At 52.4% G+C, this 15441-nt stretch overlaps 1 protein-coding gene across 2 annotated transcripts; it reads left to right on the top strand.

The window, feature by feature from the left end:
• The first annotated feature begins 5055 nt into the window (after positions 1-5055).
• LOC133340217 (proline-rich protein 36-like) lies at positions 5056-9211 on the top strand. 2 transcript variants are annotated; one of them, XR_009754857.1, is made up of 4 exons: positions 5056-6949; positions 7172-7290; positions 8493-8753; positions 8845-9211. XR_009754857.1 is itself a non-coding variant. In XM_061548244.1 (3 exons), exons 1-3 carry the CDS (start codon positions 5458-5460, stop codon positions 8637-8639), a joined length of 1758 nt encoding a protein of 585 aa, XP_061404228.1. In that variant the 5' UTR covers positions 5056-5457; the 3' UTR covers positions 8640-9211. The 2 variants fall into 2 exon arrangements, 1 of the variants encoding a protein (XP_061404228.1); XM_061548244.1 differs by having other exon boundaries at positions 8493-9211.
• The last annotated feature ends 6230 nt before the right edge of the window (positions 9212-15441 follow it).

The raw sequence follows: 15441 nt of genomic DNA, 5'->3' as shown, positions 1-15441 counted from the left end.
ACAATCACACGATAAGTAAAAACCACACAGCAGCATCGCCCCAAACAGCGAAACCACCGCTGACTAAACCCGCGTGCACGTGTCAGACTCGCGCAATGAGAGCGGTGGCGACAAATACCAACTGCGATCACGCTGGTCAACACACTTTGTCTGGCACGAGGTATTCCAAGGGTTTTAATGTAATTTGGACTTTTGCAGCTGTTCTATACTAATTTCATGGTGCTGATTCCAAATCTGGCATCAGTTTTTGTCTATCACATCAGGTTTTTGAAATATCAAATATTGCATTTTCAATAAAAACTGCGGAAGAAAAATATTAAATAAATGTGGATATCTACATAAAATGATATTCTAAACACACTATCCTAAACATACAGCACCATATTTTAACACTAAAGCAGTCACTGACTCGCAACCACTTGCAATCATAAGTGACAGAGTTAATTTCGAGTAAAATCAATGAAAATGGGGTATGCCGATAGCATAAAAATGAGATGTTATAAAGCAAATCTGAGATCAGATTTGGAATCAGCACCCTGAAATTAGTCTAGAACAGCTGCAAAAGTCCAGGCCAGAAAAACATGTTGTTTTTTGTTGACCAGTGTAATTATTTGATTTCTGAGATGCCGAATCGGAGCCATAGAGCACAGGGTTTTTGTTTTATTGTCGTAGTTTTGTAATGGCTTCGTTCGTGGTGCGTGCCCGTCGTCGTGGTAATGAACACGGCGTGTTGTGTTCACTAAAGACAATTCCGCTCGTGCACAATGTTACAGGAAGCGCAGTTTGAAGTAATTCGGTACAAACTAATTGAATTGAGTCCACGGCCACGTGTATTGGCGTTTTTTTGTTAGTTTTGTTAACCAGCCGAGATCCCATTGTCATCTGCAAGGGGTGGGGGAGGGGGGTAAATCCCCAGATCGAGCGCGTTTGTACGCCACAGAATCCGCAAGTACGCGACGGAGTTAGGCAACAGAACTGCCTCTCTCCCGCGGAGACTTGTTTTTTGCTTCGTTACTCGCACATCCCTCTGATCCTCCGAGGGCGCTGGGTCCACACCAACATCTCCCAACCGCAGCCGCTCCGATTCTGCCTTTTATTTTTTTGTGTTGCCGTGAATTTCCGTGGCTTATTTTTTTTGATTTCCCAGCGGATAAAGGATATTTCCCCCCACCGCCCCCCGTGTCAAAGTGTATAACAGGAGCACTTTTCTAATAAAACATTTTTTTAAAATAATAATAATCTGTAATTGTGGAGTGCTTTGATGTTGTCTGCCGGCCGTGTCGCCCTTGAAAAGGAGGGCTTGTCAGCTGGTCCGGGCTTTCTTCGTCCAGTGAAACTTCTGAACTTCAGAAAAAAATAGAGCTTCGAAGCTCATCGGATTTCTCAAATTTAAAATAAATATTCTGATTCGTATAACTATAGACACACAACGTACGGAGGAGCGCTGTGTCCATGCCCTGCTGCTGGATGAATGCCTCCCCCTCGCCGTGGGCACTGTTTGACCATACTTCACCACGCTGGTCACCGCAGGGATGCGGTGAAAGGCAACCACGATGTGGTTCAGATGTGACTCACCGCTGATGTCAGCAGTGGCCGGGAATTGAAACTCAAGTTGCTGGATTTGCAGCGGAGTGCTGTAAACTAAACTAAAAATAGTTAAGTTTAGTTTGTGTACATTTTGTAAGTGATTCGATTACCTTTCCTCTACTTAGGACTCCTATTGTGTCTCTGTGTCGTTTGTTGTTGGCACGTTCTGACCTGCCCCGACTTGACATCTGTCTAAAAGAGCTTTATCGCTCATCGGATTCCTCCAGTATAAACACTCTGATGGTGTGCGCTAACAACTGCGCCACCGCTCCACGCCGAGCGCTCATGCTGCCAGCTCGTGCATTGTGCGCACACGCGGTGGTCACACACAACAATGCGTCTCATGAAGACAAAACACTCAGCACGTTCGTCAACAATGTTGTGGCCTTCAAATAAAACAAATTAGATGTTGGCCAATGGAATTTGCTGATATCACACACACACACACATACTCTTAGGTTGTTTTTCTTTCGGTAAAGCCACGTAGGTAAAAATTTTAAATTAATAAAAGTAAAATAAAATAAAAATCACGACATTTCAGTTTGTACAAACTGAGTTGCAGTGGTGATGGTGGTGGTGATCATGGTGATGATGGTGGTGGTGATGGTGGTGGTGATGGTGGTGGTGATGGTGGTGATGATGGTGGTGGTGATGGTGGTGGTGATGGTGGTGGTGATCATGGTGATGATGGTGGTGATGGTGGTGATGATGGTGATGATGGTGGTGGTGATGGTGGTGGTGATGGTGGTGGTGATGGTGGTGATGATGGTGGTGGTGATGGTGGTGGTGATGGTGGTGATGATGGAGGTGGTGATGGTGGTGGTGATGGTGGTGTTGATGGTGGTGATGATGGAGGTGGTGATGTTGGAAGTAGAGGTCGTGGTGTTGGTGGACGTTACAGTGGTGGTGGTAATAGTGGAGGTGGTGGTGATGGTAGTGATGGAGGTGGCCTCACCACCACCACCATCACTCACCACCATCACTCACCACCACCACCCTCACCACCATCACTCACCACCACCACCCTCACCACCATCACTCACCACCATCACTCACCACCGTGATGATGATGATGAGAGAGATCGAACCCACGACCTCCTGTAGACCAGGCGAGGTAGTCAACATCTCATAGCCACCGTGATGATGAGAGAGATCGAACCCACGACCTCCTGTAGACCAGGCGAGGTGGTCAACATCTCATAGCCACCGTGATGATGATGAGAGATCGAACCCACGACCTCCTGTAGACCAGGCGAGGTGGTCAACATCTCATAGCCACCGTGATGATGATGAGAGATCGAACCCACGACCTCCTGTAGACCAGGCGAGGTGGTCAACATCTCATAGCCACCGTGATGATGATGAGAGATCGAACCCACGACCTCCTGTAGACCAGGCGAGGTGGTCAACATCTCATAGCCACCGTGATGATGATGGGAGATCGAACCCACGACCTCCTGTAGACCAGGCGAGGTGGTCAACATCTCATAGCCACCGTGATGATGATGAGAGAGATCGAACCCACGACCTCCTGTAGACCAGGCGAGGTGGTCAACATCTCATAGCCACCGTGATGATGATGAGAGAGAGATCGAACCCACGACCTCCTGTAGACCAGGCGAGGTAGTCAACATCTCATAGCCACCGTGATGATGATGGGAGATCGAACCCACGACCTCCTGTAGACCAGGCGAGGTGGTCAACATCTCATAGCCACCGTGATGATGAGAGAGAGATCGAACCCACGACCTCCTGTAGACCAGGCGAGGTGGTCAACATCTCATAGCCACCGTGATGATGAGAGAGAGATCGAACCCACGACCTCCTGTAGACCAGGCGAGGTAGTCAACATCTCATAGCCACCGTGATGATGATGGGAGATCGAACCCACGACCTCCTGTAGACCAGGCGAGGTGGTCAACATCTCATAGCCACCGTGATGATGAGAGAGAGATCGAACCCACGGCCTCCTGTAGACCAGGCGAGGTGGTCAACATCTCATAGCCACATGGAGCCATCGGAACGGATAATGTAATCGATGATAATCGATCATCAGAGAGAGGGAGACACGCAAAACGATGATTATAATCGATGGGAATCGATTAGCAGAGAGAGACGCGCAAACCAACGATTAGAATCGATGAGATTCGATTATAATCGATGAGAATCGAACAAACGATTCCCGGTGACGTCATAACCCGGAGACCATCGCCAAGTTCAAGATGGCGGCACCCAGGTTGGAGGTTGTTGTTGTGGTGGTTGTAGTGGTGGTGGTTGTAGTGGTGGTTGTAGTGGTGGTTGTAGTGGTGGTGGTTGTAGTGGTGGTGGTTGTGGTGGTGGTTGTAGTGGTTCTTGTGGTGGTTGTTGTTGTGGTTGTTGTTGTGGTGGTTGTTGTAGTTGTGGTGGTAGTGGTGGTTGTAGTGGTGGTGGTAGTGGTGGTTGTTGTGGTGGTTGTAGTGGTGGTTGTTGTGGTGGTGGTTGCAGTGGTGGTTGTAGTGGTGGTTGTTGTGGTTGTGGTGGTTGTTGTGGTGGTTGTAGTGGTGGTTGTAGTGGTGGTTGTTGTGGTGGTTGTAGTGGTGGTTGTAGTGGTTGTAGTGGTGGTGGTTGTCGTGGTTGTGGTGGTTGTTGTGGTTGTGGTGGTTGTTGTGGTGGTGGTTGCAGTGGTGGTTGTAGTGGTGGTTGTGGTGGTGGTAGTGATGGTTGTTGTGGTGGTGGTGGTGGTTGTAGTGGTGGTTGTAGTGGTGGTTGTTGTGGTGGTAGTGGTGGTAGTGGTGGTTGTTGTGGTGGTGGTAGTGGTGGTTGTTGTAGTGGTTGCGGTGGTGGTGGTTGTTGTGGTGGTTGTGGTAGTGGTGGTTGTAGTGGTGGTTGTTGTGGTGGTTGTTGTGGTGGTTGTAGTGGTGGTGGTTGTTGTGGTGGTTGTGGTGGTTGTAGTGGTGGTGGTTGTTGTAGTGGTGGTGGTTGTTGTGGTGGTGGTTGTAGTGGTGGTTGTGGTGGTGGTTGTAGTGGTGGTGGTGTTTGTTGTGGTGGTGGTAGTGGTGGTTGTTGTGGTGGTGGTTGTTGTTGTGGTGGTGGTTCGATCCCGACCCTGACGACGCTGCTGCTGCTGCTGTGTTTGGAGTTTGGAGTCTCTCTCCCCAGGATGTTAACTACATCGTCTGGTGTGCAGGACAATTCAGTAGTGGAAGAGGCAACAACACACACACTGACACACACACATTGACACACACACATTGACACACACACTGACACACACACATTGACACACACACACTGACACACACACACTGACACACACACACTGACACACACACATTGACACACACACACTGACACACACACACTGACACACACACATTGACACACACACACTGACACACACACACACTGACACACACACACTGACACACACACACTGACACACGCACATTGACACACGCACACTGACACACACACATTGACACACACACATTGACACACACACACTGACACACACACATTGACACAAACACATTGACACACACACGTTGACACACACACATTGACACACACACACTGACACACACACACACATACTCACACGCACGCACCCACACACACCCACACACGCACACACACTCACACACACCCACACACACACTCACACACGCACTCACACACGCACACTCACGCATACACACTCACACGCACTCACACACCCACCCACACTCACACACACGCACTCACACATACCCACCCACACACGCAAACTCACACACACTCACACACACCCACGCACACACTCACACGCACTCACACCCACCCACACTCGCACTCACACTCACACACTTACACATACCCACCCACACACGTAAACTCACACACACTCACGCAATGTCGCTACTACCAGCACTCCACCACCATCACCACTATCACCACCACCATCACCACCATCACCACACCATCATTACACCGTCATCACCATTACCGCATCACCATCACCACGCCACCGTCACCATCACCACGCCACCATCTCCATACCACCATCAGCACACTCACAATCATCGCACCGTCGCGATCTCTCTACGCCATTACCACACCGATACCAAAACGGCCACCATCACCACACCGTCGTCACCACACCACCGTCACCACCATCACCATCATCATTACCACCATCACCACTTGAGCAAAATAACCAGCGTCACTACATCACCACCCCATGCACCTCCGCTTGTCATGGTGGGCACTATAGAATGCGAACGTGGTTGCAACATACATCCATCACTGCAATCACCATCACCCACACTACCATCACCACCACCATTATCACCATCATCAACACCGCCATCACCCACACTATCACCACCATCACCACCACCTTTACCACCACTATCACCATCAACACTGTCATCAACCACACTATCACCACCATTACCACAATCACCACCGCCATCACCCACACTACCACCACCACGACCACGACCACTATCGCCATCACCACCACTACCACCATCACCACCGCCATCGCCCACACCACCACTACCACCACCACTGTCACCATTACCACCATTAACACCACGACCACCACCACTGTCACCACCACCACTAACACCATCACCACTATCACCACTATCACCACTATCACCACCACCGCCACTATCACCACCGCCACCATCACCACCATCACCACCACCACTATCACCACCACCACTAACACCACCACCACTATCACCACTATCACCACCATCACCACCACCACCATCACCACCACTATCACCACCGCCACCGCCGGCTGGAGCTCCGTGGCTCCGCTGGAGCTCCGTGCTGTTCAGCGGCTTCCTCACCGAGCGGCCAAGTGGCCACCGCCGCTTCTTCGTGCTGCGTGGGGGCGACGGGACCGTAGCCCCCCTCCTCCAGTGCTACCGCAGCCCCCGGGAGAGCTGCCTGGCCTGGGGGGGCGGGGCGCCCCCACCCCCCGCCTCCTCCCGCTCCCCCACCCCGACCTGCCCGGCCCGCCTCGCCCGCCTCGCCCGCCTCGCCCGCCTGCTCCTCCGCCCGCCGCCCCGCGTCCTGCCCCTCGGCGGGCTAGGGGCGGCGGTGGAGCGCTCGGACGCGCGGGCCCCGTACGGCCTGGCGGTCTTCGCCGACGCGGGGTACCTCGCCCTGGCCGCCGACGACGAGGCCCAGAGACGGGCCTGGCTGGGGGCCCTGCGGGCTCACCTCCTGCCGGCGGCGGGCGGCGGGGCCGGGCCGCCGCTGGCCGCGTGGGAAGGGCGGCTGTGGAGCCGCCGCGGGGCGGCGGAGGTGCGTGCGGGGCCCTGCCGCGTCTACGTCCACGCCGGGAGCCTGCGCTTCGCGAGCCCCGCGACGGGGCCACTCGCAGGCAGGTGGCGGCGGCGGCAGAGGTCGCAAGCGGGTTTTGATTCCCTACCCGTAGCCTACGCTAAATGAGTGACAAACGGTGACTCGCAGAGTCCCATCGACCCGCAGAGACCCACAGAGACCCGCAGAGACCCACAGAGACCCACAGAGGGGGGTGCAGGCTGCAGGTTGTGGGGGGGTCTGTGGGCGATGTGCAGAGTGCCGCTTCCTTGTGTGGCAGCAGACGCCACGGCGGTGACCCTCAAGCTGGCGGACATCAAGTGCTACGGACACGTCCGCCATTGCTTCTCCGTCACGTGGGACACGCACTCGGAGCTTGGAGTTGGACGGATCCGGATGAAGGTACGACCTCGTCTCGATGTTTCTGTTGCACCACGGACACAATTCGTTCCCGAGGCTGGCGTTGACATAGAACCCCCGTGTAGCCTTAACAGACTGTAGGGGCAAGTGCTGTTAGCGAGCACCTATGAAGGCCGGAACGGCACACGAACGAGGGGGTGGGTGGCCAGCACCATGCCCGGCCGCCTTTGTCTCCCCAGTGGCGATGTTGACACACCGCACCAGGTACTCATTTGAGGCTGAGTCGACCTAGGGGAGGCCCAGGACTGCACACTCATGTTCACACACGCAAACACACACTTTCACCCGGTGCCAATACCAATCCTCGCCATTCGCCACTAAGTGGCGGTGACGTCACCACGGCGCTTGTGCCAGGCCATGTGCACCTTGAGGCCACGTGAAGTATCGAACGCCCGCTGGCAGGAGGTCACGGGGCAGACCCAGCAGGTGCCACGGGTCGACTGACCGAGATGACTGACTGATGCACCACATGTGCCTCCTACTACACGCGCACACACACTTTCCCAGTGGCGATGTTTACTACACACCGCACCAGGTACTCATTTGAAGCTGAGTCGACCTAGGGGAGGCCCAGGACCGGTTCAGATAATCATCACTGGTGTTGGCCGTGAGCGGGAATCGAACCCGGGTCTCCAGGTTCATAGCGCAGCGTAGCGCTAACCGCTACACTACCGCTCCCCACACGCACGCACACACATAGACACACACGCACACACACACGCACACACATAGACACACACACGCACACGCACGCACATAGACACACACGCACGCACACACGCACGCACACACGCGCACACGCGGACACACACACGCACACACGTACACGCACACGCACACACACGCACACACGCGCACACACGCACACACACATAGACACACATATAGACACACACACGCGCACACACACACGCACACACACACATAGACACACACGCACACACGTGCACACATAGACACACACACGCACACACACGTACACACACACGCACACACGCACCACACACACACATGCACACACACACACGCACCGCAGCCCGGTCGCACGTGACACCTCACGGAGGACGGATCGCTCCGCTTTGTTTTGTCGCCGTGACTTTGTGACGACCCGCACCGCCGCCCTGCCGCAAAGAGCTTTGCAGCTCACCGGATTCCCCTCCCTCCCTCCCCACCGCGAGCCGCAGCTGGAGGAGGGTGCGGCGGCGGCGGCGGCGCTGCACGGCGCGGTTCTGCGCGCCCGGCTGAGGCTGCCCAGCCACGAGCTGGGGAAGGAGGACGACGCAGGAGACGTTGAATGTCAAGCCGCTGGGTCCAAGTCAACCGAAAATTGAAATCAACCGGCCCCTCGGGCGACCGGGGAAAAGCATTCCGTGAGGACATTTAGCCAGAGCCGGCGTGCTGGCAAGGCCTGGCTATGTGAATTCAGACGAAAGCCTGTCGTGCAGGTGGGTGTATCGCCCTACGTGGCTGTTATTGTACGGCGTGTGGTGTCGTGGTTGTCTCGGCTAACTTGATTTCTCGACACGCTCCGGACAGGCTCACGGAGTAACATACACGCCGGGCCACGTAGAGCTTTGCCACCCGTACAGCCACACCGGCGACGTACAACTCTATAGCTGGCTGGCTGTGCGACGACGACGACGACGAAGAGACGGCAGTGATGACAGCGACGACAGCCTTGACCCGAGACCACCACGACAGCCCCAAACCCCCACTTGCCTCTCCCTTATATTTGCCCAGCGTGGCCACGCCCACCTCTGGAACTCTCTCGCTGGTTCCAGGAGCTTCCCAGTGAATCCCCACCTTGAGCCTTGCCCCAGTTAACGTGCCCCTTGTGGGTTCGGCCGTTGTATGACGCACCCGCACCTCTAGTTAACCCCCACAGTCAACAGGTTTTTCTTGGTTCTTTCAGTAAAGTCGTCACGTAGAATGGAAGTAATAAAATAATAAAAATAAACATTAATTAATTCTCACGAATTTCGGCCACAACGCAAGCAGCCGTCCTCAGGTGAAGAGGAACAGGTCTGTCGGGGGGCGTGGTGAGCAGTGTGCGCAGTGACAGGTGGCAAACCCCGTCACTGCGCACACATTTTGTGAGGGAATAAAATGGGCGCCAATAAACGTCAATTATATTTTGCGACAAAAAAAATGGCGGATTTGATTTGTCGCGCGATTGCGAAGGGGGGCGAGGGGGGCCACGTGCTGCCGTACGAGGGGGAGATCCCCGCCACGGGAGCCGCGAGTCTCCCGCGGCGGGGATCTCCGGCCGATGCCAAGTCGCCGCGTCTGCAGTGAAGTGCCGTCTCAAGAGAAGTGCGCCAAGCCGTCGTTACAGATTCTTAGGTTTTTTCGGTAAAGTCACCAGGTAGGTAAAAAATTTTAATTGGTAAAATAAAATTAAAATCGCTTCCGTCTTCAGGTGGAACCGTCACAGCACGACAGCTGTATCAAGTGAGAGAAATTCCAAGAACACAGTACTTGTATATATACTGGTTGAGGGTGGGAGGAGCCAAGGTAGGCCCTGAATATTATTGTTGTGAGGTTCGGTGCGGCTGAAGCACGCTGTTAGGAATGAGCCTTTGTTGTGTAAACTGGGTGCGGCTGATGTACACTTTGACACCGACAAGAAGGTGCCATGACGGGACACCACGCACTAAACCTTCATTTCAAACGTAAAAAAACGCCACGCAACGCCGAACACGAAGAGATACTCCGCCGTAGTTTTCCCGACCACTTTGTGGACTTTTATTGAATGCAAATGTAGTGGTGGTATTGACGTGCGCCGGCAGTGATGGATCACGGGGCGCGGGGTTGGGCACGCGGTGTGGGCGTGGCATGGACGCGCGCGCCGGTGGTGAGGCGCGCTCACACAAGCTGGGAAAAGAGGATCGTAGCGAGTGCGCAGTGATTGGTCAGATAAGTGGGTACTCTCAGCGACGTCCGCAGGAGGGGTATAAAGGGGGACGCGCGAGAGCACTCGTGGTCAGTGTTAACCAGTTGAAGACGGGGTGGAGGAGGTAGGGGCCCGAGACCCCTAGTCCCGCCGTCCTTGTGGGGACCGGGGCCCTGTGTGGCTCGGAGCCGAGACTGGGGGGACCGTAGTCCGACGCCCGTGTGGGTCGGGACGGTGGTACCCAGAGCCGAGACGGGCACCCCGGCTGGGTGTGTCCCGGAAGGCTACGGGGCGTAAGAGCCCGTGTCAGTACAGCTGAGTGGGTGTTGGTCACCCGTGTAGCTGAGTGGGTGTTAGTCACCCGTGTAGCTGAGTGGGTGTTGGTCACCCGTGTAGCTGAGTGGGTGTTAGTCACCCGTGTAGCTGAGTGGGTGTTGGTCACCCGTGTAGCTAAGTGGGTGTTAGTCATCCGTGTAACTACAAGTTGGTGAAAATAAAGAGTGTGCTACCCGTGAAGTCGTCTCCTGCCGAGTTACTACTTTACACAAACAAGGACTCGGACCAAGCCCCGTCCGCTCTCAAAATCCGGCAGAAGTGAAGCGCCATCTTGGGCGAATCGCAACCTTTGAAACGTCATAAGGGGTAAGCGAGAAAACAATCCGTTCAAGACCCACAGACTCATCACACAGAGACCCACAGACTCACCACCCAGAGACCCACAGACGCATCACACAGAGACCCACAGACTCGCCACACAGAGACCCACAGACTCACCCACAGACCCACAGACTCATCACAGAGACCCACAGACTCATCACACAGAGACCCATAGACTCATCACACACAGATTCATAGTCTCACCACACAGAGACCCATAGACTCATCACACAGAGACCCATAGACTCATCACACAGAGACCCACAGACTCATCACACAGAGACCCACAGACTCATCACATAGAGACCCACAGACTCATCACACAGAGACCCACAGACTCACCACACAGAGACCCATAGACTCACCACACAGAGACCCACAGACTCACCACACAGAGACCCACAGACTCATCACACACAGATCCATAGACTCATCACACAGATCCATAGAATCACTACACAGACCCATAGACTCACCACACAAGAGACCCATAGATTCATCACACAGAGACCCACAGACTCACTACACAGAGACCCACAGACTCACCACACAGAGACCCACAGACTCATCACACAGAGACCCACAGACTCATACAGAGACCCATAGACTCATCACACAGAGACCCATAGACTCACTACACAGAGACCCACATACTCGCCACACAGAGACCCACAGACTCGCCACACAGAGACCCACAGACTCACCACACAGAGACCCACAGACTCACCACACAGACCCACAGACTCATCACACGGAGACCCACAGACTCATCACACAGAGACCCATAGACTCATCACACACAGATTCATAGACTCACCACACAGAGACCCATAGACTCATCACACAGACCCATAGACTCATCACACAGAGACCCACAGACTCATCACATAGAGACCCACAGACTCATCACACAGAGACCCACAGACTCATCACATAGAGACCGACAGACTCATCACACAGAGACCCACAGACTCATCACACACAGATCCATAGACTCATCACACAGATCCATAGAATCACTACACAGAGACCCATAGACTCACCACACAAGAGACCCATAGATTCATCACACAGAGACCCACAGACTCACCACACAGAGACCCACAGACTCATCACACAGAGACCCACAGACTCATACAGAGACCCATAGACTCATCACACAGAGACCCATAGACTCACTACACAGAGACCCACATACTCGCCACACAGAGACCCACAGACTCGCCACACAGAGACCCACAGACTCACCACACAGAGACCCACAGACTCACCACACAGACCCACAGACTCATCACACGGAGACCCACAGACTCATCACACAGAGACCCATAGACTCATCACACACAGATTCATAGACTCACCACACAGAGACCCATAGACTCATCACACAGACCCATAGACTCATCACACAGAGACCCACAGACTCATCACATAGAGACCCACAGACTCATCACACAGAGACCCACAGACTCATCACATAGAGACCGACAGACTCATCACACAGAGACCCACAGACTCATCACACACAGATCCATAGACTCATCACACAGATCCATAGAATCACTACACAGAGACCCATAGACTCACCACACAAGAGACCCATAGATTCATCACACAGAGACCCATAGACTCACTACACAGAGACCCACAGACTCACCACACAGAGACCCACAGACTCATCACACAGAGACCCACAGATTCACCACACAGAGACCCACAGACTCATCATACAGAGACCCATAGACTCATCACACAGAGACCCATAGACTCACCACACAGAGACCCACAGACTCACCACACAGACCCACAGACTCATCACACGGAGACCCACAGACTCATCACACAGAGACCCATAGACTCATCACACACAGATTCATAGACTCACCACACAGAGACCCATAGACTCATCACACAGACCCATAGACTCATCACACAGACCCACAGACTCATCAACACAGAGACCCACAGACTCATCACATAGAGACCGACAGACTCATCACACAGAGACCCACAGACTCATCACACACAGATCCATAGACTCATCACACAGATCCATAGAATCACTACACAGAGACCCATAGACTCACCACACAGAGACCCATAGACTCATCACACAGAGACCCACAGACTCACCACACAGAGACCCACAGACTCATCACACAGAGACCCACAGACTCATACAGAGACCCATAGACTCATCACACAGAGACCCATAGACTCACTACACAGAGACCCATAGACTCACCACACAAACCCACAGACTCACCACACAGAGACCCACAGACTCATCACACAGAGATCCATAGACTCACCACACAGAGACTCATAGACTCACCACACAGACCCATAGACTCACCACACAATCCCATATATTCACACAGAGACCCATAGACTGACCACACAGAGACCCATAGACTCATCATACAGAGATCCATCGACTCACCACACAGACCCATAGACTCACTACACAGACCCATAGACTCGTCACAGAGATTCATAGGATCACCACACAGAGACTCATAGACTCCATCATACAGAGTCACATATACTCACACAGAGACCCATAGACTCATACAGAATCCCATATACTCACAGAGACCAAGACTTCACACAGACCCATAGACTCACCACACAGAGATCCATAGCCTCACTACACAGAGACCCATAGACTCACTACACGAGATCCATAGACTCACCACACAGACCCATGCACCTAGCTTAGCACAGCAGTCAACCCATGGCACCTGCTGGGTCTGCTCCGTGACCTCCTCATGCACCTAGCCTGGCACAGCAGTCAACCCACGGCAACCTGCAGGTCTGTCCCGTGACTTCCTGCACCTAGCCTGGCACAGCAGTCAACCCATGGCACCTGCAGGATCTGTCCCATGACCCCCTCCTCCTGCACCTAGCCTGGCACAGCAGTCAACCCATGGCACCCACAGGATCTGTCCCATGACCCCCTCCTCCTGCACCTAGCCTGGCACAGCAGTCAACCCGTGTCACCTGCTGGGTCTGTCCCGTGACCTCCTCCTGCACCTAGCCTGGCACAGCACGGCATCTGCTGGGTCTGTCCCGTGACCTCCTCCTGCACCTAGCCTGGCACAGCAGTCAACCCACGGCGCCTGCTGGGTCTGTCCCTGAGATGATAAGCCACTTCGCTAAGCCATCTCTCTCTCTGCGCGTGTCTGTCTGTCTTTGTGTCTCATAACTTTAATGTAAATTGTATTATGGTTGTCATTGTTTGATATGCGCTGATTTTTTGGGGAAGGTTTTTTCTCCTGGATGTTTCTGTTGCGCGTCGTCATTTTAAGATTTTATTTTTTCGTGTTTTTGTTTGTTGCCCCATGGGTCACGTGGTTATACCTCAAAATAAATTAAACTTTAAACTGAAACTGTCTCCGTGTCTGTGCCTCTGTACATCTGTAACGGGAAGACATCTTCTGTAACGGGAAGACATCTTCTGTAACGGGAAGGCATCTTCTGTAACGGCAAGACTTATTATATACTACACACTACACTACATTATACACTACTATACACTACACTATACACTACACTATACACTACACACTACACTACACTATACACTACACTATACACTACACTATACTATACACTACACTACACACTACACTATACACTACACTACACTATACACTACACTATAACACTACACTACTATACACTATACACTACACTATACACTACACTATACACTACACTATACACTACATTATACACACTATACACTATACACTACAATTATACACTACTATAACTACACTACACACTACACTATACACTACACTATACACTACACTACATTATACACTACTATACACTACACTACACACTACACTGTACACTACAACTATACACTACACTATACACTACACTATACACTACACTATACACTACACTACACTATACACTACACTATACACTACACACTACACTCTACACTATACACTACACTCTACACTACACTATACACTACACTATACACTACACCCTACACTATACACTACACTATACACTACACACTACACTACACTATACACTACCACTACACACTACACTACCCTATACACTACACTATACACTAGTGCTGTGCTAGTGACGAATTGTCACGTTCTGTTTACGTGACAACCCTCACTAGTTGGTGGTGGCAGATTTTAACGACACATTTATATATTTTTTGCGATCAAACCCAAAACACCTCTCATGGATTCACCACGTTATGAACATCACATTTGCATTCATAAGTTGCTTGCTTAATTGCCTCAGCAACTCGGTGTTTCGTATCGAATCTCGTCTCAAACAATCGAAGGGCGCCCCCAAGTGGCAGCTGCCCCTGTGTGGCACAAGGTGGTGGCCCTGCACCGGCCTGCACGTAAGAGTCTGTCCGTTCGGGGGCGATGATTGACGCGTCATCTCCCTTGTGGGTTTTCTGGATAATATTCTTAGGTTTTTTCGGTAAAGTCACGTAGGTAAAAAAAATTTAAATTAATTAAAGTAAAATAAAATAAAAATCACGACGTTTCGATTGCAACACAAGCAATCGTCATCAGGTATAAATGAAA

The sequence above is a fragment of the Lethenteron reissneri genome, unplaced genomic scaffold (genome assembly GCF_015708825.2).
Source record: "Lethenteron reissneri isolate LAM-NWPU_2019-01 unplaced genomic scaffold, ASM1570882v1 scaffold_96, whole genome shotgun sequence".
In the NCBI taxonomy this organism is placed as follows: Eukaryota; Metazoa; Chordata; class Hyperoartia; order Petromyzontiformes; family Petromyzontidae; genus Lethenteron; species Lethenteron reissneri.
This window is presented reverse-complemented; position numbering and strand designations above follow the sequence as displayed.